Source organism: Tympanuchus pallidicinctus, unplaced genomic scaffold (assembly GCF_026119805.1).
Source record: "Tympanuchus pallidicinctus isolate F22 unplaced genomic scaffold, pur_lepc_1.0 scaffold15, whole genome shotgun sequence".
Classification (NCBI taxonomy): Eukaryota; Metazoa; Chordata; class Aves; order Galliformes; family Phasianidae; genus Tympanuchus; species Tympanuchus pallidicinctus.
This window is the reverse complement of record NW_026294669.1, coordinates 22,862,310-22,886,783: the sequence shown is the minus strand read 5'-3', so window position 1 is coordinate 22,886,783 and position 24,474 is coordinate 22,862,310. Positions and strand designations below refer to the sequence as shown.

Here is a 24,474-nt window from a genome sequence, read left to right as displayed (position 1 = left end):
CTGATCTGTTAGGATTTGCCTTATTGAAAATGACTTAAAAATAGTTGTGTTTGATAAAGATATTGTGGAGAATTTTTCTTAGTTTGGGGAGTCCTGCTGAGGTGCATATTCTTTAAGGTAGTGCTGTGCTGCTTTCCCCTCCCAGGAAAACTATCTCTGTTCAGCATTTACTGTTATATTTCAGTTAGCAGAAACCTTCTGACAAGAACTGAATAGTCTTTTTTAGCTTTGCTTTCTTTTTCCATCTGTTATGACACCTGCTCCTCAGTGATACAGAATTTTAAGACAATTCCGTGCAATTATACAGGTTTGAATGAACCTGTTTCTCCTTCAGCAGAGTTGCTTAGTGGATCCCCCTATTTTGTACACCATTTTTGTTCTTTGTTGAATATTATCATAGAAATTAAGTTATCCGGCAGGGTGAGAAGTGTAAATGTTTCAAACAGTTGTTCCATTTCTCATAGTCAATAATATCTTGACTGTAAAGCTTTTCAAACTGTGAAACAAATGTTGCACTGTTCGCTTGAGATGCAGAATCCATTATGGTAGTGTCAGCTAAGTACATCTAGGTTTCTTCACTCTGATCTGTTTTTTCTCATGAGATTTTTTTTTTTTTTTTTTTTTTTGCTATGTGAAGACATTTAAGATGAATGAATGCTTTGACTATTGCAACTCTCTTTATACTAGCCTAAATCTGCAGTGTGTCATGCTTCACTGCAGATTGGACTTGCAGAAGAATTAAAGAGAATTCTTAATCATCTCAGAAATGCTCTAATGTGAAATGCATTCTCCAGTAAACTGCTACGTCTTTTCTAGTAAAAACTTGATAAGGAGGCAATTGCTTCAATTTTACTAAAAAAAAAAATTATTTTCTAAATCAGTAAAATAACGCTATGCCATCTGACTTGTTCCATGGCTGTATAAAAGTTATCTTTCTAGGTTGTGCTTTACTGTAGTCTGAGAATGTTCCAGTTATAGTTGTTAAACAGCCAGGAAGCTCTGGGTGGGGAGTTATGTGGTGGGGCGCTGGAAAGTATTGTTTTGAAATGACCTTAACCTATTTCTTAATTGCTCCTAGTGAATGAATAAATGTATCTTCTGAATATAATATAAAATACAGTCTCAGCAGTGATTGGCGTTTTTACCAGAGACACTTTTTGAAAGTTGGTTTCTCTCCATAACTTGAATGAGACTTAGGAACGGTTGAAATGAGATTCAGGCAGCTAGTTTCTGTGACAGGATACAGTTGCATTAAGGAGCCTGTGAAGTAGTACCAGCTCATTGTCTGACTCAAATTTAGAAGTGCTAAATATCACTGCAAGTACCTAGCACCAATAGTTATCTGCACTGTAAGATCTCTTCTTGATTTACCTCCAGTGTACACTTTTGTACCAGGTTCCCTTCAGTTTTGAAGTTATTCATTCTACGTGAAACATGTGGAGTATAGAACTCTGCTGAGAATTTCTAAGAGGGTTTGAATAGCAGCATGGTTAAGATGAGGATGTTCATTAAGGCAGCTGAAGTGTGAATGGTGGAGCTGAATGAGTCTAACTGCACTGAGTGGTATGTGCTTCACATGTCATGGGAGCGGTTAATCACAGGATTTCTGGTAATCATCATACTTTGTTGGAGAGAAATGTAAAACAAATTTGTGATGTTTAAGAATTTTGCTGTTAAGTAGAAAAGCATTTTCATTTAAATATGCATAGCATTTAATAAATTATAGCTATTGATGAAGAAGTAAAATTTCTTTTGTGTATGTTTTAGTTATAGAGATGCCAAGTAATTTCAAATGCATCATTTTAATTGATCTATAAAGATGTGGGGGTTTTATTTTGTTTTGTTTAAAAGTATATATTTAAATTATAACTATTCTATTAGTGTGCTCTTGCACCTATAAGCCTGTTAAACTTCCAGTAATGTGTTTACTTCAGGGAACTATGTCTGCTTTTCAGGTTAAATAATGGAAGCATGGCTCTGATTGCTGTACGGAATACCTCCCGCACTGAGTTTATAAAACACCTGAAAAGATATGCCAGTGTAAAAAATCAGGTACTGTTAATTTCGTTCCGGTGATTTTAAGAGGAACAGTAAATAGTGAAGGTAGACATGCTGGAAGGGTTAATGTTAACATCCTCATAAGGAGACTTAGCTTCCTGTCAGAATACATTAGCCCCCTTTTTATCTGATTTTTTTTTTTCTTAAATCACTAGACTAATACCGATTAGCCTATTTCAACCCATCTGTTGTGGTTTAAATTGTATTTTTGATTTACCATCGATTTATGGGAATAAAGCACAATAGAAAAATGCATGCTGTATTTGAATCTTGTGTAAGAGATCAAGACTTGGGGACATGATGCATCTCTGTAAGAAATAGGTGAAGTCCATAACATCTGCAGATTGCTGAACCTTACACCGACAGCATCAGATTATCACCATTGAGTTTAGCAGATATACATTTCAACCATTTATGAATATTTATAGAACTGTACATAAAAACTGTGATCATATTCTCTTTTTTTTTTTTTTAAAAAAAAAAAAAGAAAAGAAAAGAAAAGAAAAAATGAAGCATCTAAACATAAATGTCATCCTAAATACCCCATATGTAGCCTAAACATTGTGGTAGTCATTCAAACATTTCAGGGGTATGTGAACTCACTTTACAGGTAGGTCCAGGCTTGGATTAGATAATCATTGAGCAGTCAGAGTTTGTCATGGAGGTGGTGGCAGTACCGTGTGACAGCACTAACAGATGCTTTTAGGAAACAGTTTGTGTTTTCCAATTATGTGTCATAGTTACGCCCTTGGAGGAAGAAGGCTTTGCTTTTCTCTGTCTGTATAGTTAAAAATTACAGTTAGATGGTAGAGCCTCACTTGAGACTTGAGAACAGGATCACTGGCAGTGCCAAACAAATGATAGGAAAAAAATTCCATGGACTTTAATGTATTCAGAGAGCATATGCCGTTTTGGCATGTGAAAAATATACCACCTCATCTGTAAATTAAGCAAGTCTGATATAGGAATGCGAGTGGAATAATGTGTATTATTCTTTTTTCTTTTTTTTCACTGAGGCACTGTTTAGGATAAGAAATAGCAGGTAATCTATGAATGCTAGTTGGAATATACAATACGTTCTATATGTGTTCACATTTAGAGTTAAGCGCTTTCATACAATTAAGAGGCAAAAACATCCCCAATCTTTTTAATTTCATGTAATCCAGTTTGTTGCAAAGTATCACCTATAGCTTTCATCTTTGTTTAACATGTGCCTGTGTTTGATTTAGTTCAGTTTTCCCTTTGTTGAGACATACACAGTTCAAGAAGTAAAAGTGCAACCAAGAATTGAAAGTGGGCTTGATGCTGAAGAAAACACTGCTGCAGAAGAAAATTACCCTTGGAATATAGATGGGGACTTAGTAGAAGCATCAGAAGTTCATGTTCGGTAAGGCTGAGTATTATGTTTATGGACAATATCCCTGTAGAAGACTAGCACTGCAATCTTAAGTGTATATATGCAAATACACCAAAAGAGAGTGTAAATACTTTAATATTTTTGTATCCTGCTGTGCAGGGTGTCTGCCACATTGCCTTGTGCACATCTCTGGAAAGGTTTGTAGTCCCTATGACCTTCCAGCTCCTCTTCTGCCCTTTCAGCCCATTTTACTTTACTCTTCTGTTTGTTAGAAGAGGGCAGTTAAATTTGAAGTTCAGTAAGCCTGGGAGGACTTATTTGGGTACGCGTGGAAAGCCTTGTTTGTAACCTTAATAAAAACTTAGCTGTTGAATTGTGGGAAACTTGGTAGTAATTGAGAATAGTGTCCATATGTAGGATTGAAGAAAGAATATTAATTAATACACAGAAATTAGAGGATTAGCAGTAGAAATAAATGTGAGATGGCTTGTTTTTTTCTGCAGTGTGTACAGAGTCAGAGTAACATAGTCTGAGCTATAGAAGACTGATTTTATTATAGGATGACTGAGAAAATAATATGCTTGTAGAGATTAGAGATGACCTTGTAGGAGATGTCACAATGTAATTCACATTATTTTATTCCATATAGCACTTTATGTATATTTGTTTAAAAAAAGGCATGGATTGCAGGACTTGATGGAATTGATAGTTTGACTTCCTCACTTCGCAGGGTGCATCCTCAACTTATTAATCTCTATGGAGTGAACACTGATGATCTGGAGAGTTCCAAAGCAACGTGCAATTGCATATAGAAGGGATACACTGAATGTTCTTTATAAGTCCCTGTCACACCTGTATGCTCTTCTTTCTATGTCCCATTCTTGCACTTATTGAACTCAGTTGTAAAAGGAAGGATGTTTATTACATTTCTAGTTTAAAATTTTTATCAAATTATATATTTTTATTGTTATATTTACTGTGAAAAAACTTTATTAGGCTTAACAAGAAAAAAATGAAAAAAATGATTAAATGGATTTCTTTAATAAATTTTGGGTTCTGAAATAATCTGTCCTTATAGATGGAAAGTCTTTTGTTTTCTTGAAAATTGTTCAGGCTTCTGCAGTATATCTAATATGAAGTATTTTTGAGTTTGCTGTTGTTACCATTTTGTCGGGTTACTCAGTTCAAACAGAACTAGTGAGTGGAGATAAGATAGTCCTCACACTGAAGAGTAGTGGCAAAGCGTAGATCAGGTATTTCCAGTTCTAGGAATCACTTACAGTGTTTCCTTAATGTTTGTTTTCAAATTGGTTTCTAGTCAAACAGTAAAAAAAGAACATGGTGACGTGTAATTTTTGTTGAAAGGTATTTTAAGGACTACTCATTGTACAAAATAAAAAAAAAAAAATTGAAGTATTTAATGTAATGTAGAGCTAACAATATTAACTCTAGTTTTTGCTGTTGCTGAGAATAAAGTTGTGATAAATAACCTTTTCTCATTGACTCAAATTTTGGTAACTATCTTAAAGGGCATAAATATTTTTATAAGTGTTTATTTTTTTTTAGGTGACTTCTTATGTATTTTCTACATTATTTGAGATGAATGCAAATTTAGAGCAGATTCTCAAAGGAAGAGCCAGTTTCCAGAAAGATGATGAAAAGGAGCAGCCTGGTGGGTTTGTCTGCAGTGCTAAGCGTGTGGTTCTGTTCTCTTGTCTATGAATTGTTATGAAACAGGTGGATGCACAATGGTGTGAAAGCAGCGTTGTTTCATTGCTGGCACAGGTTTGCTCCAAGTCTTTGTTCTGTAAGTAGTTCAGTATACTGTGAAATCCAGTTGTTTAAGATTTCATGGGATCTGTATTTTCAAGACTTGCATGAGCTGTATATTTCACTCCATTCTAAGTCTCGTGAAAAATTCTTACTGGTGGTAAATAAGGTACACAAGTATCGTAGATGGCTACTTGTGTTCTCAGAACAAGCTGTTACTTGTTGGAAACCTCATGCAGCTTCTGTGGACAAACGTGGCCAGTAGTAGAAGCCAAATTCATAGACAGTATAAATGCCTCTTTCAGACGTAATCATTATAGGACCATTGCAGCTACAGTTATGCTTGGCACTGGGGCAATGATGGCAGAGCACGATCATAGCATCCTTCAGACTGAACGGGGCACTGACAGGGCCCCTGCCCAATCTCCTGTCCAAGTTGGTCCAGCTACAAGGTCAACACTGGTTTCTCCCGACTATTCAAAATGATCTCAAGCCATCTGAGTAAGGAGATGCACCACCTCTCTGAGCTCCCCTTCTGGGCTATCTTCGTGGGGAAAAGGATTTTCCTGATGTTCAGTGGGATCCTCTCATTTCAGCTGATGGCTGTTCTGAGTCACAGTGAGTAGTCTATTCTGTTGCTGTATTTGCTACTGTATTGCACCAAATATTTTAATGTTTATGACAATTTAAACTAAGCTTCCTGAAGGTGTATGAGAAGAATATTCCAGCTACATGGAGTAGATTTAACTGTTTTTATTACATAACTGAAAATTCACAAAAGAACTTACAAAAGAAACAGCATTCATGCTCAACTTGTTGGAGTTCTCTTTAGTAAAGTAAAATCAAGTGATTCTTTATAATTTTGCCACCATTAAGACAGTGTACATTTATTTTTGTCAACCTTGTTTCTAACAACGAGTTGACTTTTGCTTCATATCTTAAGAACAGGAAACCAACATTTACATGTTAATTACAAAATCTGAATAGAAAGCATTCCAAGGCAACATTATCACATTTACTGACTTATGTAAACTAATTCAAAGACAAATAAAATGCTTTAGTTTCACTTCTTTGCATTTTTTGTACTAAAAAGAATTTTAATGCTTTTTCCAGCATTTGAGGTATATTTATATGCTGTAATCTCAAACCAATTTCTGTTCAAAGCCATTTTGGTTAAAGTGCAAAAAATCACTAAAGCCATTTGGAAGATGAACATTTTGTATGTTTCGTAGACTTGCAAGAAAGTATTTCATTCTTCACATTCCTCATACGCTTTTTGATATACATATATATAAATACATACACATTCATTTGTCCTTACACTACCTATGATTTTTGAGACAAAAGTTACTTTAGAGGGGTCCACAACTTTGGCATCAAATTAAGCGAGCGGAAATTACAAAATGGTCCCCAGTGCCTTATTAATCTGTGGACAGTGTGGATTTTCTGGCACCAAATATAACCCATTTGCAAAGTGTTTGCTGAAGGCACTACGCATCGTTTTTGAACTAAATGTCATATGATGGTGCAGCTTCAAAGTGTTTGTATGTATTAAACTTGTTTCTCCTTACAGTTCAGAAAGACATCAAAGTCAGGGCAAGAATGGCCTTATTACATACTGCTGTTACAATAAATTTGGTTATTGATGACTTTGTAGATTCTGTGGTTGTACTGGGGAGCAGTCAAGGTTTTTTTTTCTCCTGGACTGTACTATTTATTTCACCAAAGCTAGGTGGCAGTGTAAACTTATCTAGCTGAAGAAACTTCCTGTAGTAGCACATCAGTGGTTTAAACCATATTTCTATTCAGTCATTTGCCTTTCTACTCAGTTGCTTCTGAAGATGCCAATTTAGATGATCATTAACTAACAACTTCACAAGAACCCATATTAACTCTCCAAATGGCTTCTTACATACATTTAGATGAACAATCTAAAGATAAAATTTGGCCCAGTACAGTTGGCTTTTAGTGCAGTGGGGTACATTTGTATCTCTGTTTTCTCATCATGTGAAGTCTGTCTTTTTCAGTTACTGGAAGAATAATAGTACTAAAGGCTACTATGCTAAGTATTATTTAAAAAAATCTTCAAATAAATAAAAATAAATATTTTACTTTAAAAACCCCCATCATATAGAAATATTTTACTGCAGAAATCCAAAGCATCATGGCACTGGTATTTGAGGAAAGGACAAAACAACTAATTCTGTCATTTTTGCAAGTACCATGTTACAGATGGCTACAACTTATGATCTCCTATACATTACTCTTTCTACAGCTGACAGAGGATTCTGTGCTACAAGTCCAGGCTACCACACAGAATTCCCTGTTGTAAATCTACCTTTGGCTTTCCTGGCTCTGGCTTGCCTGACTAAGTATCTCCGATACTGTAGAGCTGTGTCTGTGAAGCCAAGGCTTTTTGAGGTTTCCTTTAGAAGCCCAAGAGAGCTTCCAATAGCTGTTTTCTATGTCTATGCATTCTAGTTATGGTCCTTCTGTTGATTTAAGCTAATGTACCCTTGTAAAACTGCCAAACCAGGATGAGGGAGGATTTCTTCTTGAATGTCTAATCAAAAGATTGCTGAAATTTGAAAATGCATAAAACAACTCACATTAATGTTTGAGATCTTATTTTCCAGGATTGGTCACACTTTACATTCTGAGACATCTTCATTCCAGTAAGTAACTGTTATTCTCTTTATCTTTAGTGTTCTGCTGTCTGTTTGAAACCAAGATGGTATTTCAAATATAATTGTAAGACTTTTATAAACAGAAATAGTTGTACCATTTTCACATTATAAAAATAACTGAACATTAAGATGTAGATGTCAATACAGATCTAGGAAATAAAGGGTTGTTTTGTAAGAGCAATTGAACTCATGACCACTTTTTGTTTCACTGGTGTTTCTCCTGTGAATTAACCCAAACCTTAAATTCTTCATTTCAAAACCAGTTTTATTTGTCCTCCTAGTCATCTTTGTTGCCACTTGTAAAACTCCAGCTGTCTCTTCTATTCATGTCCTGAGGAACTGGTTTGTATTGCCTTTTGAAGAAGCCAATCTGAAATACATCAACAGATTCCAAAATCACGTATGTCATCAAATCTAAGCAGTGTAACTAAAATAAAATATCTATATATAGTGCTTATTAACAGATTGTATTTGTCATTGTTTTGTCATACTAATTAATCAAATGGTAGTCATCAATTAAAAGAAGGAGCTGCTTTTTAATGCTCTCCTGACGCAAGGAGTAAGAAAAAGCAGACCGAACTGTCCACAGAATTCAGTGTTTTTAAAAAATGTGAAATGGTAATAAGACATTGCAGTTTAATCTGTTTCATTTGTACACTTTCCGGGAAAAATGATAGAGAAAGTCTGCATGCAGGTAAAGGTAGCTAACAATATCTTAACTGCATGGTAGAGCAGCTTTTCTTTCACTGTTTTCTTAGTTCATTGTGCACATGATATTTTAGCATTTATGTAGTAGTTTACATCATTTTACTCTGACAAGCAACTATATTATAGGTAATTACTGATCATGTGTCAAGTGGTGTTAAAAGTGGTGTTAAATTAAAAAACAAAAACAATTCATATTAAAACAATCAAAACATATCAAAAACAATTTATATTAAATTACATAAATCATTAGATGGCACAAAAAAATTGGGAAGGGGTTTATAGTATTGAATAATGCAAAATGTAGAATATGTATAAGATAAAATGAAGGAAAATGGATAAGTATTTTTGAAAACACACTATATTAGGAGTTATGTTTCTTTAGAAAGGACAGATAATAAATTATTATTTTATTTGTTAAGCCGGATTAGTGAATCCAAAGATCCTCCGAAACTGTGAATTCCTAATTTGAGAACAATGGAGAAATACTGAAAACCTACCTTCCATAATAGAAGTGAAAGAAGCAAAAACAAAGTAATACCAGCTATTAAGCCTATTCCAATAATTAATACAGTGACATGGTATTTTGGCTTTTGGTGGTGCACTCCTTCCAAATAGACCTGAAAGGTGGAAAATAAGTTTAATGTTATTTTTTTCCCAAAAGATGCTAATAACTGGAAAAATGAATTAATTCTTAAATAATGATTGTCTTCAGTGTTTGTGCATACATCTATATAGGATGCTTTTTCTTTCCTAGTTTAACTATTTTATCATAAATTCAGTAAGAGAATTCTTACATATGCAACTTGCTTGTCCTTCTGTAGTTCAATAACTTTTGCATTTTTTTCTGGTGAGGCTGTCGCTCTTACTTCGAACTTCAGTGTAGATGCATCATCCTGATTTTAAACAGCAACATAAAATCCCATGTATATATATATTTTTTTTTAATTCAACATGTTAATTCTTAACCAACAAAAATGGTAACACAGCTGTTCACAAAAACAGAATCTCACACAAACACACATGGCATTTTTATGCCTTTTTCTAATCACAAAATAAATTAGTACCAGAACCTGGAATGAAGCCCGGTTGGGTTTTACTCAACATTAAATCCATGCTGCTTTTCTTAGAAAAGCACAATTAAGAGTTGGAATTAAATTCCACATAACCCAGCCAGAATAGACAAAGTAATATATACTAATAATTAAAGTGATAAAGATGTGTTTTAGTTTAAGTGGTTTGCATTTTCATATATCACCTTGAAACCTAGAACTGAAAACTGAGAATATGTAGTATCTATTTTTGTTAGGTTCTAATATTAATATCTAGAAATTAGATGGAGAGAATAATACAAGTAAGCCTTGAAATATGCCTCTCAAGTATGAAAAATTCATGTCTTACCATTTCTAAAAGCGAAGGAGTAGCTTCCAGGTGCAACTGAATGGTTGCTTCTTTTCCATTTTCCATGTTTCCAAGCTTGCAATGTATTTGTAAGCAAAGGCTGTCATTTTTCATACAGTACTGTAGAGGGGAGGGAAAGATAAAAGCTTGAGTTTATCCACTGTATATCCTTAATGTTAGAGACACTCAGGAAATGAGTAAAACAAAAGCTCCATGTTTGTTCTTGAAAGGTCAGGGGTTGTAGCTTTCAGCTGACACCTCTCATTTTCAACCCATGAATTGTTCATCATTGGTGATGAAGGAACAGTACAAGGTAACAACCTAATTTTTATAGAATGCAACAGGTCATTTTTCTTAGAAGATTGTTCTTTTTAGAGAAAAATAACAATTGTAGCAAGTTGGTTGTATGGATGGCTTTACAGTTATTTCAGAAATGAGATATGGCAATGGCTTTATGATACCTGGCATCAGAAATATAAAACTATTCAGCTATAGCTTGCGCTATTTCCCTCAATTCTGAAGAAGAAAGAAAAGCAAGCCTTCACATGATTGTATTTTTTGTCCAAGACCTCAATGCCTAAGTCCTCATTTGAAAGAAATATATTTTTGATACTTCAGCACAGGGTTACTCTTGAGAAGTCTTTGATATTCCTGTAATGTGCTTGCTTAAAACCTCACATAAAAATATTTAAATAGGTCAAGTTTCTTTTAAAAGAGAGTATTAAAGCTATACTTTATTATCAAGCTCTAGGACACTGAGATTTCAGTGAGAACAAACCCTTCAAAATGTAACACTAGAACATTCATTCTGGTTTGGACTACACAGTCAAGTATCTGAACTCCAACAGGCCAGGCACATGCGATGTCCTCAGTCTTCCAACTATATTTAGTAGTGAGCTTCCTGAGCCAGAAATGATTTTCTGTTTATTCAGTAATATTCAATGACTTTCAGTCCCATTAACTTCTATAACCTCTCTTGGAACTCACTTATTTTTAGCATTCAGAACATCCCTCAGTAAGAAGTTCCACCATAAATACTGCTTGCCTTTGGTGATGTTTTTTGCTGTTGGAAAAGGTAGTGAACGTTTATCTGCATACTTCATATAAGTACATTTTCCTGTATGCATAATTCTTAGTTTGTCATCAAATTTCATCTGCTGTTCAGTTTGCTCACTCATTCAGTTAAATAACACCTCTGCAGTTTGTTGTAGGTGATTATCATTCATACCAACATTGAAATGATGTTAATCAACCTTCTCCCCTCAGTTCTCACCTCTTTCACTAAATCACAACTATATTGAACGTATTACAGGTCCCAGCACCAATGCTTGGAAGCCTGCACTGGAAACCTCATTATTTAAGATATATACCACCATCTTAAGACTTATTCATTTCCTAGCGATGCTAAAAGATAGAACTTACCATTTGTCTTCTAGCAGGCTTTGAAAAGAAAGTGACAACATCCCTCAATATGTTTTCAGTTTTTTCTACTGCATTACAGTTTCTGGGATATTCATTGTAGGAGCATTCTCCAACTGTTGTCTGGAAATAAAAATAACAATCACTGCTTGATTTTGAGTATCAAATAATTGATGGAAGACAGAGTTCTTAAAAAGCAAGAAGCTCAGAAAAAGATAGCATTTAATTTTAGATTTATTGAATATATGGAGCTGAAGATCATCCTAGCCCTATCCAACCTGCTTCACTATAGTTAACATACTTCTGCACTTCCCTGTTGTGGTGAATTATACAGAACACTTGGAGAAGAAAATATAATAAGCCAGAAAGGGTCTTGGAGTTACTCTGTGCTCATTTAAGTCAATAACTGTAGGCATGTATAAAGACATGGTAGACATGAGGCATCTGTTGTACCCTATTTTAGCTGATGATTTTTAACTGATGAATACTAATGTTTTACAAAGGAAGGAATGTGTACTGTATGTTCTGCATAACAACAAACTTTCTGTTTTGATACGAAATAACTAAGGCTGATGGATGGACTAAAGTCTTCAAGCAGTTCAATGCAGAAATTCCTTTTGTTTTTTCAAATTAAAAAAAAAAACACACACACTTTGCTGCTTAATAGCAGGAGTGAATTGAGGAGGAAAAAAAAAAACCCAAACAAAATACAAATGCATGCCAAAGATCAGGCTTTGCACAGATGGATTAACTGAATTCAGTGGCACTCTACTAAGAACTAAGGTATTAGGTAGGATTGAAAGACAGGAATAAAAATGGAATGCATGCTTAGTACCTAAGTTCTGCGATGCTTCTGGTATTCACTGAATTCACAGAGATATAGTAAAATATTAAATAATGTGTGCTTACCTTGATATCCATAACGTTGAATAATTTGAAGTCATGGGGTGGAAAAGCATTAGGTATCATTAACTCTAAGTTTATATTTGGAGCCATGCTTGGTCCTGCATTGATAACCTTGTGGGGAGGAATGTTATGTTTAAAGCTCTGATTCAAGGTAGCTATTCAAGTAACAAATACATGTATATGAATACATGAACTTCACAGAACAGGATAGGTCCTACATTGTTATGCTGTCATGAAAATGAAACTGGATTCTCCTAGGAGCTTTAACGTTTATAAAGGTTGCTTAATTCATTCTACAGGATTACAGAATACTTTGTTTCCCTGAGCCCAGTGAGTAAGTGGTGCCTATCTGTGATGACTGCCCCGAGGTTATACATACTGCTCTCCAGGAAAAAGTAAGAGACTTATGTCTGTTTCCTGATTTTTAGTCCATTGGAGACAAATCTTGATACCTACTGATTCTCTTGTAAGTAGCTCCTAGTTTCATTTGCATAAGATAATTTTTTAATAACTGTTTCTTAATAGCAGAAATGGAAAAGTCAGAACTGCTCTACCACTTTCAATCTTGTGTCTGTAAGTATCATCTCGTTTGATCATTCAGTGGAAGATTGCCCAGGTGCAAAAAAAAGTGTTCTAAGAGAGATTAACAACCACTTTCCATCACCTAATGCTTAAAAATTGCTTTTTACTTGTACTTTTGCTTGTACTTGTAAAAAACTTACTGACCATGCAAGTTGGTTTTAATATACACTGATAATCTAAACATTACTCTTCAAACCAAGGATAATAGAGTAACAAAGAAAAGCACTTACGTGGAAAGTGAAGTTGATATTCTCTTCCATACACGTAACTGATGCTTCATTTTCATTTGTTCCATAAACAAATGAAGCTGGTGTTACAAATCTACAACAGTTTAGAAGTTAATGGATTTGATATATACCGTTAGCATAACTTTTTTTCTCTGAGATGTCTTACAGAGCTGATGCAAAAAAAAAAAAAAAAAAAAAAAAAAAAAAAAAAAAAAAGGAATAACTCAAGCTTTTAGTTAGGTAAAACCAGGAACACTAAGTAGAAATCTACCATTTTACTATTTCTACTCAAGGCAGATAAATCAGAAAAGGTCACAAAAGCTCACCAAAAACTATTTTCTGTGAATGTGCCACAACAAACCCAGAGCCTGGTCCCTGTAAATCAAGGAGTCTGAGGCATACACAATATCACAACCTAGTTTCACACTGAAAAAGCATCAACAGAACAGAATGAACAATGGTGTGAGAAATGATGGTTCTTCTCTTCAGCATCCACCTGAAGCACCTTTTATTTCCTTAACAATGGGCTTTCAGTTCTGTTATCTTCATCTGCATCTTAAGTTTTCAAAAATTGACTGCATTTTCAGAACTCCAGACTATTTTTTCCAGAGGATTAAGAAAAGAAGGCATAAGGAGAAAGTTGCTATAAAAATCTGATATATCTTTGTTTTCTTCCTGAGACATTTAATTGGATAGTCAAGTAAAATACAGCTGCAAAACTCAGTGTTAGAGCTAGTAACTGATGCCATCTGTTACTGGAATAATTGATAGAATATCTATTTTTGTTCTTAGATTAGCATTCATTTATCACACTCAGTGTATAAAACCCCATTTGTGCAGGTTTTTAAGATTCTTTCATGTCTTTGTGTGCATGATTATGTCCTTCAGTGGGGTTTTTCACACAAGTGAGAAACCACACATTTTAAAGTCTCAGAATTCCAGTGCTTCCTTCACAATGTATTTCAAATTTTTTGTAGAAACTAAAGTAAACTTCCTGTCCAGTTCTTCAGATTTCCAAGGAACTTTGTTTGAAGAAAATGGAATAGTAGCACTACGCTTCTTATTAAAGAAATAACTCTATAAAAAATATTCTAGTTTTTAAGAAATACCAGTTAATTAAGAGACAAGCTCAAAGCACCATAGATATTGATCTCATCTCATAGCAGTAGAAACAGAAGCTTAGAAGGGTATGGGGCAGACTCCAGGGTAGCTGTACCATCTCAGTTCCAGGATTTTTCAGCTACCTCACACTTGTGCTTAAAAGCTTTGTCAACTCAGAACAGATATCAGACAACAGTCCTATAGATATGCAGGGATAGCAAGAGCTGACTTACCCATGAGCATTTAAATCAATCTCATACTTCAGAGGTACAGCTACAGTTACCATGTTATCCAGTAACACGTTCTCATCTTCATTTTTGCTATAAAAACCATGAGTGAAAAATTAGTGTAGAATGCATTATCATATGCTATACATTATTTCTATAAACAAATACTAATCATCTTTCAGCTTCTTAAGAGCTCCAACATTCTATTGTTAACAACACATCAGACACTAAAAAAGAAGAGATTTATAATGGCATAAACCTGCTTATTGCTTAAACAGCTGTTTTTTGTGATTTTTTTTTTTTTTGTAACTTCAGTTTTTCTAAAGAGTTAGCAATGGATGTGCTTTCTTGCAGTTGTGCTTCAGTAAGTCTTTTCAGTTTTATCAATTATGTTTTGAAAAGCTAGGAATAATTTTAAGTGAGCAATTTTTATTAGACTTTACCAGCTAACATTAATGATGATGTTGAGGTCGTCGTCTGCTCTTGTGAAAGAGCTTGCATCCAAAGGGAAACTGAAATCCAGCTGAAGAACAAAAAAAAAAAACAACACCCAAAATCCTTTTATAAATGCCACTATATCTTAACACAGTTTTAATCAAAATATCTTATTAAGCTCATCTGGATTTTCTTGCTTTTTCTAAAAAAAAAAAAATAAAAATTAAGGCCTAAGTAAATACTTTTTTTCCATCTTCCAGTCTTCTAGTCTAAAAAAATTCTTCATAGCCTTAGTCAACTTATTTGTCTAGGAAGCCAACCACCATCAAGTGATATATAATGAAAAGAATGTTGTCCCTTAACGAATTTATTCAGAGAATATTCAAGCAGATATCAATGTTACAAGAAGCAGTAGTTTGGGATGAGTGAAAGATTTTGCAGAACATTTTTTCTTTTTCTGAGAATCCTGTTAACATATTAAGAGTGTTTTTGAAGCAGAAACTTTAGGCATAGCTTACCTTTGAGTTTTGATCTACATACAAATAACCAATACTGCATTCAAGTTTCACTGCATGAATATCCTTGTCTAATACTTCACAGTGTATCTGTTTTTCTTCCTAAAATTAAGGAAAATTACTAATGATTAAAATAAAACTGTTACTTTCAGACATTTCAAATTGCATGCACAGACTTAAATTGTTTTCTAATGATGAAATACACACAATAACAACACTATTCAAAAATATACAGAATAATTGTACTATTCATGATTTCTTTCACATATCCTTACATTGATTAATGCATCACATTACTTAAGTTCTGTTTGTCATCAGAGAAACTGAGGTGTTTAAGTGGTCATTCTACACAGAGCACTGTGGGATCTGTGGGATGTTATTTTAAGAGACCAGAAAAATAAAACAATTAGGTCTGTGATTTATTCATAAGACTGGAAAAGATCCAATTTAAGAGTTTTTTGTGATCACTGGAAACATGATCAGACCAAAAGTTGCAATAACATACAGAAATATATTTAGAAACCAATCTTTTCTTGTTATTATTACCACATCTCACTGAAATGATTTCAAAGCAATCTACATTGAATAAATCACACCTATTCTGTGGTTTAGAAAAGTTGAACTCTAAGAACTTCAGATGTAGTTTTGCCAGCTGTCTGAATGTGTGTGCAAGGAGTTAATTTTCAGTATCTGAAGAAGCTCAACAATTCATCACCATATTTGGAAAACGTCTGGCTGAGAAATAAGAATATCAAAGGATTACTGTTTGGCAGATTTTGTTGACCTTACCAAGTCCGGAACTCGGATGAAATAAAGGCCTTTAGGGAACTGAATGTGGAGGACAGTTTCATATGCATCATCTCCAGCATTGTGCAGAGAAACGTTTAACAATAACGTCTTTGTACTTCCAACAACAAGGTACATTTTCTTATCATGAGGCCTATAAAATAATCATAGTACCAGTGAAAAATAATTGCCCATATAGTTTATATGCAAAAACATTTTTTCTCCTGCTCCTTTAGTTAATCTCATGTGGTTCTGAAAAAGGCTGAGGTGGAAATCATTAAGGCATTCTCTCAGTCCTCTTACCTGAAGATACAAAAAAACTTCATTACTGTGCCTTTGAAAGCCTGAGGCTATTAATGTGAAAGGTGTTACCTTGGCTTTTACAGGACAGGGCTTTTTCTTAAAGAAGAGAATAGCAATGTGCTCCAACTGCATTATTTCCAGGTGCTATTTCAAAATCTGCTCAGTGTGACAAGGTCACAAGGAAGGTAGGTGATCATGCCTATCTTATGATCTATGTGATGTTCTATAATCACGTTACAAGTACAGACACCCTGTGAATGTCTAAAAGTAAACTTCAGCTTGACATTAAAGTTTAATTAAGACTTGTAGAAGCGTTGCCTAGAAATAGACATTTATCAGATATTCTGGCTTGAAACCAAAGCATTAGTCACTGAACACCTTTGGGAAAGAAGCTGGCACTTGGACAAGCAACAGAAGGTAAAAACACTGCATAAGCAGATAGGTTCCAAGACAAAAGCGAATTAGAGAAACACAATGTTAACATTTCAGTAGCTTGATTAAATTTAGGTTAAATTTTTAAATTATTTTACTCGTTATATGCTTACCATTCAGTCCTCTTATATGCATTAAAGCCAAGCTCATTAACAACACACTGTCACAAAGATGCCTCCCAGCTTAACACAGAAATACACAAAAGCACCAGGTGCACATCTGGGACAACAACAAAGCTGAACCAGAGCTTTTCCCTGGTAATCATATTTCATTCTTCATTAAAGAATGCATGATGTGGACTAGAAATTTACAGAGCAGGCCAAAATCTGAGCAATTTAAACAATAAGTGATAGTGTAGAAGACTTAGGCAAGTGAGTAAAGCATTACATCAATATCCCTATTTGAATTCATTCTTTTAAGACTAAAAGTGTTTGCTCTGCTGTTCGAGGATAATGAATGCGTTCTGTCTAGACAAAATAAATTAATGCTTCACAGCTAACTAGTTTTTAATCGAGATACCAGGGGCACAATGCAATTTAAGGTGATACTTCACACTTTATCAAGATATTTAGCCTATTTATTTACACTGAAAAGCTGCTACCGGTACCTAATGCTAAACAGGTACATTGTAATCTGTTTTCCTTTCTTAGATCTTTGAGGCACTCAGAAAATCGCATTGGTAGCATCACAAATAAATGCTGCACAATAATTTCCTTCTGAAAAGTTTATGATCACTTAAACAAAAAAACCTGAAAGCTTAAGAAAATGAAAGGGCTTTAGACTCATGCTATAGGCTACATGTCAGAGTAGGAAAAAATACAGTAATCTTATTCTGAAATCTATGAAGATGAAAGAGCTTGTGCTCAGGATCACCCATGTGTGATTAATCAGCATTATGTGTTACCTGTCATTGTTATGTGTCATTTGAGGATGTTCTGTGAGAGAAACCTTGTATCTTGATTAAAGCACAATTAACTTTAAACTTTAAAAGTGATAAACTACACAAGAGAATCCAACTCTCACACAAAATACCTAACAGTCTGAGATTTACAACAGGTACTGTTTTTTCATTTTTGCATAGAATCAGCTCACTTTATTACATCAAAGTGTAATACTGAATTAAAAAAATGGTTGTGAAGATAAAATTAAACTTAAAATCTAACCACAAATATCTATGTTGAATGCAAATGAGGATACACAGTTTCAAACTTTCTAAAGATGACAGTGAATATATATCTCGAAGAATGGCTTGGTGTTACAGAGATTCTTCAAGATAGTAATTTTATTTAAATACTTTGAAAGTGCATTAATGATATTGCATAATTACAAGATTTAAACATGATATCTGATTGGAAGGAATGAGAAAAACTGAAACGTTAAAGGAGATCTCAAAGAAAACCAGGCTGTAAATAAAAAAAAAATATCACCAAGCAAAGTTATTTTTTGAAACTGTAAGCTAATTCATAAACACAAAAAGAAGCTAAACCTTGCAGAATACTCAACCATCTCAGCAGTATAAAACAGAAGATGGTGATATTCTTAGGCAAAGGAAGAGAAGGAACCACTCATTATAATTGAAAGGCCTTAGTAGAAAACTCAAGAATCTTTCTTGTACAGTGCAAGTACAGCATCTTCGTAAAAGCTGCAGAAGTAACTGAGATTGTCAATTTATCTGCTCTTTTTCTTAGTATGAAGCATGAATACAAGTGTAAACTTTTGTCAGACTGATGCTATTTTATGAGCTTCTAATTATGCAAGAATAGTTCTTCAATTAGGTACATTTCTGTTACATTTCCTGGAAGATTTATGATTTTAATATTCTTCAACTAAACTCAGTTTTCTTTCCTATGTATTTTTTAGGGAGTTCATAGTCTAATTTTGCAATTTCATTTAAATTACATTCAAGAGAACAAAGAACAATTTAGATAAAATCTAATCTATACTTACTTTGGAAAAGCAACTTTTCCAGAAACTCTCAAGTCAGCAGAGCAATTTTCTTGGGAGCAAATTCTTGCAAAAACAAACTATAAAAGACCAAAAACAAAACCAAAGAAACAGGAAAAAAAGGCATTCAAAAAGGAACATATCACATTGTTACCATGTATATAGAATTGACTAATGGCCCTTGGTCCTAGAATAGGTTATGATTTGCTATTTTACAAACACATTCCGTGCACCAACAGCTACAGAGAGGCATTCCACTCTCATGCTTAACCTCTTACCATTAAACCAGTGGTTCATATTCAGCTGATTTTAAAAGTAGTACATTAAAAGGGCAGAGCATTTTAGAGGATCCAGAACTGAGGTCTCTGATGTCTCTTCCATGATACAACAGTAACTCTTGCAAGAGAAGCTCTACTACACAAACTTTACTTATCAAACTGCAGGTCTGATGAGACCAGAGATACTGAGAGTTGCTTGTGTCTGTGCCTTGATTATCAGTACGCCACAGAGCACATTTAGATCATTTGTCACTAGATTCAGCAACTTCCTGTCTCTAATTCTGTGACTCCTAAAACAAAGTGTGTCAAAATTTTGAAGCTTCTTTTCATTGAAGATTAAAATGTGAATGTTTACTTACTGCATGTGAAAGAAGACATCACACACTAACCTTGCTTTTTATAATATCTTTTTCTTTCCTCCTCTGAAGAACAGGTTGGAGTGGAGAAAAGTCTTGAGTATCTCTTTTCTGTAGAATATGTTGCCCCAGATGATAGCTTGCTTCAACATGTACAGGAGTCAAGATATCCCTTACATCTTTCTATGAAAATTGGAAACCTAATAAGTTAATCATATAGACACGTATGCGTATGTTTTAGAAATTATGAGGAGCCTTAGAACCAAGTACAACAGGATCACTCGTTTTTTTTACACGTAAAATAATTTCCTATGCCATATGATTTAAATATTTTTCCAGATGCCTTCATCAATGAAAGAGTTAATCAAAAATGCAGAAAAACATAATACACTCATTGGTAGCATCAGGCATTTCAGAATACATTATTTTATTAGAAGAAGTCTAATTGAATAGTGATCCATCAACAATACTGCCTTATTCTACTGAATTACAAAAGCAGGTAAAATAGACTCAAAGCAAAAAAGTTGAATAGTGGGATAATGTCAAACAGACCAATGGAGATTTCCATATTAAATCAAAAGTTCTCCTCCAGTACCACTAAATCTGTTCACAGTGACATTTTATTTTTCTGCCTTTGTATTTTCAATTCCATATTAAGGAGATTAAACTCCTCAATAAAGCACACTGTTTTCATATGAAACCTCAACTGTGCAAGAATTTGGAGATCAGAGCTCAGAGTGTCTACCTTTGAAATCTGAACAGCTTGAAGCACTGAGAACTAACAAGAGCAAACCTGACTAAATTATTCCCTAACAATAAGAGATAGACACTGATTGTCTTTTCACATGTCCACCACTTTAATTCTTAGCTGCAAGCTTGCTTTCACCAAATCACATGAAATCTAATTCATAATTTTCCACAAGGTCTTCTCTGCATCTGCTTTATATTATTTAGTATACTAATTGGCTATTAATTACTCTCTACTTAAAATACATAAAATGTACATGGTCTCTTGTAAGAACTGTGCTTGACAGACGTTTACACTTAATTTTAGGAGCATCACACAAGTTTTCTTACAGAAACCTCAGTGGGTGGATGGTGATGCTTTAATGCTATTAATTAAAAATTGGAAAAAAATTGAGCTGTATGGAGCAAAAGATGTTAATGATAGATTATGGGAGCTGATAAGCCTAATCATATCTTTCTTCCTACACAAATACATGCTGATGCTGGTACAGCAATCTGTACAAGGCCAGCTGTCAGTCAGTCCTCTCTCAGTCTATACAACCCTTCTAAGAATGTGGGCAATTTGCACTGCTCCTTTAAGAAACATTCATTTAGGTGCAACTACCAGTTGAGATGCATCTAGGCAATTTTCCAGGAGGTAACACCAGCTTTCCATTCCACTCAAAGCTTTATCGTGAAGAATTAGCGTCCAACGATATCATCAACAAAACAGGAGAATAAGAGAGAGAGTCAAAAATACATGTAGGGTTTTCATAGCTGTGGAAGATTATGTCGATTTCCCAGCCTCTGTGCAGGATCAGCTGCATCAGTCATGCTAACAGATGTTTGTTCTAAAAGGTCATGAAATTGCTACCTCAAGGATTTTAAAGAAAAGGCCAGGCGAGCTAGGTCATTATTTTATTACCCTTTTTCTCCTTACATCTAAATATACCCTGTCCTTAATATTTCTATAAAGAATTACTTTCCTTTTTAGGTAATGCCTTATAGGAGATAATTTTTAATTTTTCCTGTGTTTAGTAAATTGTGATTCCTCTTTATCCAGTAGATTTTATTGTTTGATTGTACCTTAGGACTTCAAATGCTTCTTGAGTGCTCTCCAAATTTTTGCTGGAGAAGGCTAGCTTCTAAGATGTTTGATAGATTGAATCACTGTATTTTTTTCTTATTCACAGAATGGCCTTAAAAACATTGTCTTTGTCTGGACTGCAGCTCTTACTTTTAGGATGGGTCCTTCATTCATCATTCAGAGGGATATACCAAGCATGCGTACAACATTTCTCTAAGGGACTTAGAGGCTACTATTGGTGTTAGAGTCTTACTGACTATATTTGTACTAACTCATTTCTAAGTCAGAACCTCCTGCCAACTGCCCACTACTGTGCCAGCACTGCTGTCTTTGTGGCTACTCCTCTCAAGCAATTCTACCAGTAGTTTCCTTCCACAGCAAAGTTGTCCCTACAACTTTATAGGCAGAGAATGGAAACCACATTCATGACACTAATCCAGTCCAAGATAGACATTGAGATTCCCAGCACAGCATAGATTTGTACAGGATTCACATTTGTGAGCAGAGGAGTAGGGAGATACAGATCAGTGTGTAGGCACAGTGCATGTTTTTCACATCATTTAGCTCTGAAGTTATTCATGGAATTCCCACGAGTGCTCTTCCTATTCCCATGGAAAACATATGTCACACCATACTCACTTAGTTGCTACAAACTGGCCTACGTCCATCATCCATAAAAGGGTGAAAAAAAAAGTTGAAAAATGCTCATTTCCTACTTTGTTAAGGTGATGATGATTATTATGCACATTTTCTCTGACAGATGAGATAGCAGGCCCCCTGGCCTGCCTATACAAAGCTGAATAACCAACAGAACTAAAAGGTATCAATTGTGGAAGTTATGAACACAAATATTTTACTTCAGAAATTATGTGATGCCACTGCAAGCAAAACAAATTATTTTTCAGCAGGTGTGCTTTCAAAAGAAAACAATGAATTTACAGAGCAATACATATTGAAAATTACATTACCCTCATAAATGCTGGATGACCTTTGCAGACATTTTTTTTTCTATAAATTTTTATACTTCCAGAGGTTGTGTCAGATGTTCCATTGGCAGAAAAATAAAATCTTGCTTGTGTATCCACTTTTCTCTTCACATCAACACTCAGATTATAAAACATTTCTGCAAAATAAAAAATAAGGAACATAAAAGTTATAAAAACTTCAATGTAATGAATTCATTATTTCCACGAATTTATGATAAAATCACATTTTTTACTCACTCCCTTAAATACACTCATAAAATGCTCCACTTAAACACTCTAAGTTGGTAAGTCTTACATTCAAATGCAGCAAGAGTAGTCCAGTTTGACTGCCCATCATATATAATAAATATGAATTTTAAAAGATAGGAACTTGGAACTTAAAGTTTACCATTGCATGTGTTTTCTGGAATGTTTTTCTAAAGGTTAATGTATATTCTCATACAGAAGTTTTAAGTAATTTGACTTCATATACCATGAGGGAGACCAACTTCTTACACGGTCTGACAGGAGTAGGATAAGGCTCTAAACTGAAAGAGGGAAGATGTAGGTTAGGCGTTAGGACAAAATTCTTTACGCAGAGGGTAGTGAGGTGCTGGCACAGCTGCCCAGAAAAGCTGTGGTGCCCCATCCTTGGAGGCATTCAAGGGCAGATTGGATGGGGCCCTGCTGAACTGGTTGGGGGTAGCCCTGCCATGACAGAGGGTAAGAACTAGGTGATCATAAGGTTCCTTCCAACCCAAGCCATTCTATGACTCTATGATTCTGTGACTGTATCTTAGAGCATATGTAACAATATAAGTAAGGTGTTCACAGAACTCTATTTTTTGTAAATCATTGTGGCCTACTATCTCATTCACAAACATATTAAAATGATGTATTAAAATGACTATCTGAAACAAAATCACTACAATGCAGTTCAAAGCTACAAGCTGGAATTTTAATCACACCACTATTATATAAGCTAATTTAGCTACTAGAAATAGCGTGTCAATGGTACCATTTTCAGTGCTAATGCAAAATCTCTGAAAATATTGTGAAATGGTTATACGCAACCCCAGAGGAAAGGTTCAGTGTTGCCACAAACCAGTGAGGTAGCTAACAATTAGTTACCAGTTATCACTACGTTCTTAGGTTACACTGTAGATGCAGTAAGCAATTTGCAATTCCACCTTCATCATCACCATGATGCCTCCTCACCTTTTTGACATCACTAATTGTCCTAGTAAGGATGTGCCATTACTCAAAATTTTTTTACAAAAGTAATGGTTGGACATTGCAGGAGCTAAAAGAGGTATCCATTTTTTTTAAAAATAGTTTTTCATTTCATCCTGAACTCAGATCAGTGAACACCATTACTCATTAAATACCAATAGCATTATTTTGCAAAAGTGTCCATTTCAAATGAATACATAAATAGGAAATAGCTTACCAATATAACCAGGTACCTCTCGTCCTGTGTAGGTAAAGCATATCTCTAGATTCATACAGGTGGCAGGCTGGTCATTTTCCATGCAGTTCAAATTAGTACGATTTATTGACTTCAGGTGTTTTAAGGAAGCTTCAACAATTATCACTGGTTTTGTTCTAAGAATACAGAAGAGTCAGTATTCACAAAATGCTTCAGGAATAACTTACAATATCTCTGCAGAATCTCATGGAATCTCTAGCAGTTATTTTTCTGTTTTAGTATTATCATTTTTAAGTTATCTGCGTTTTAAAGTCTCTAAGTAACTGTATGCAAAGTCTTTGTTGCCTTAAGAAATTTCAGAAGAGTTTTTTCTTTCTCATCAAAGAGTTTATTTAAGTGATTCAGGTGTATAGCATTTTGGAGCCAAATAACTGAAGTTGAGGACACCAAGAAAAACATTGTGAGGTTACAATCTGCTAGTAATTTTTTTGTAATTGCATTTTACAAAGTACAGTTACAGTTACAGTTACAAAGTTACACTGCACGGCCTTTAAAAGCACTAAAATGTAGTAACCTCACCTCAGCACCACAGCAGAGTCAGACAGAAATGCACCAACTGCTATATCTGTATGAAAAAAATTGATCAACAAGCTTGAATTGTCAACAGGAATTACTTCTCAGGTACAAATATTATGTAGCATACTCATCTTTTGGCAACATTTAAAAATGACTTGTCCTTTATTTGTTAGAAGGTATGCATATGGCATGCTTCTCTGTA

General features: G+C 34.5%; 2 protein-coding genes across 4 annotated transcripts in view; one reads left to right on the top strand and one right to left on the bottom strand.

The window, feature by feature from the left end:
* Nucleotides 1-4,911, top strand: part of CERKL (ceramide kinase like) — a 48,996-nt gene extending 44,085 nt beyond the window's left edge. For all 3 annotated transcript variants that reach the window (XM_052675536.1, XM_052675537.1, XM_052675538.1), the window contains exons 11-13: nt 1,956-2,052; nt 3,288-3,445; nt 4,146-4,911. In XM_052675536.1, coding sequence (XP_052531496.1) covers nt 1,956-2,052; nt 3,288-3,445; nt 4,146-4,227 — 337 coding nt within the window. In that variant the 3' untranslated portion in view covers nt 4,228-4,911. The remainder of the gene's footprint in view (nt 1-1,955; nt 2,053-3,287; nt 3,446-4,145) is intronic.
* Nucleotides 4,912-5,923: 1,012 nt separating this feature from the next.
* ITGA4 (integrin subunit alpha 4) overlaps nt 5,924-24,474 on the bottom strand; it is a 33,969-nt gene continuing 15,418 nt past the window's right edge. The window contains exons 13-28 of the mRNA XM_052675524.1: nt 24,276-24,321; nt 23,718-23,872; nt 22,271-22,425; nt 19,523-19,672; nt 18,859-18,935; nt 16,180-16,330; nt 15,394-15,492; nt 14,884-14,963; nt 14,447-14,533; nt 13,116-13,206; nt 12,307-12,414; nt 11,401-11,520; nt 9,979-10,098; nt 9,375-9,473; nt 9,078-9,197; nt 5,924-8,242 (exon numbers count right to left, since the gene is read on the bottom strand). Of these exons, the coding sequence (XP_052531484.1) occupies nt 8,150-8,242; nt 9,078-9,197; nt 9,375-9,473; nt 9,979-10,098; nt 11,401-11,520; nt 12,307-12,414; nt 13,116-13,206; nt 14,447-14,533; nt 14,884-14,963; nt 15,394-15,492; nt 16,180-16,330; nt 18,859-18,935; nt 19,523-19,672; nt 22,271-22,425; nt 23,718-23,872; nt 24,276-24,321 (1,751 nt within the window). The 3' untranslated portion in view covers nt 5,924-8,149. The remainder of the gene's footprint in view (nt 8,243-9,077; nt 9,198-9,374; nt 9,474-9,978; nt 10,099-11,400; nt 11,521-12,306; nt 12,415-13,115; nt 13,207-14,446; nt 14,534-14,883; nt 14,964-15,393; nt 15,493-16,179; nt 16,331-18,858; nt 18,936-19,522; nt 19,673-22,270; nt 22,426-23,717; nt 23,873-24,275; nt 24,322-24,474) is intronic.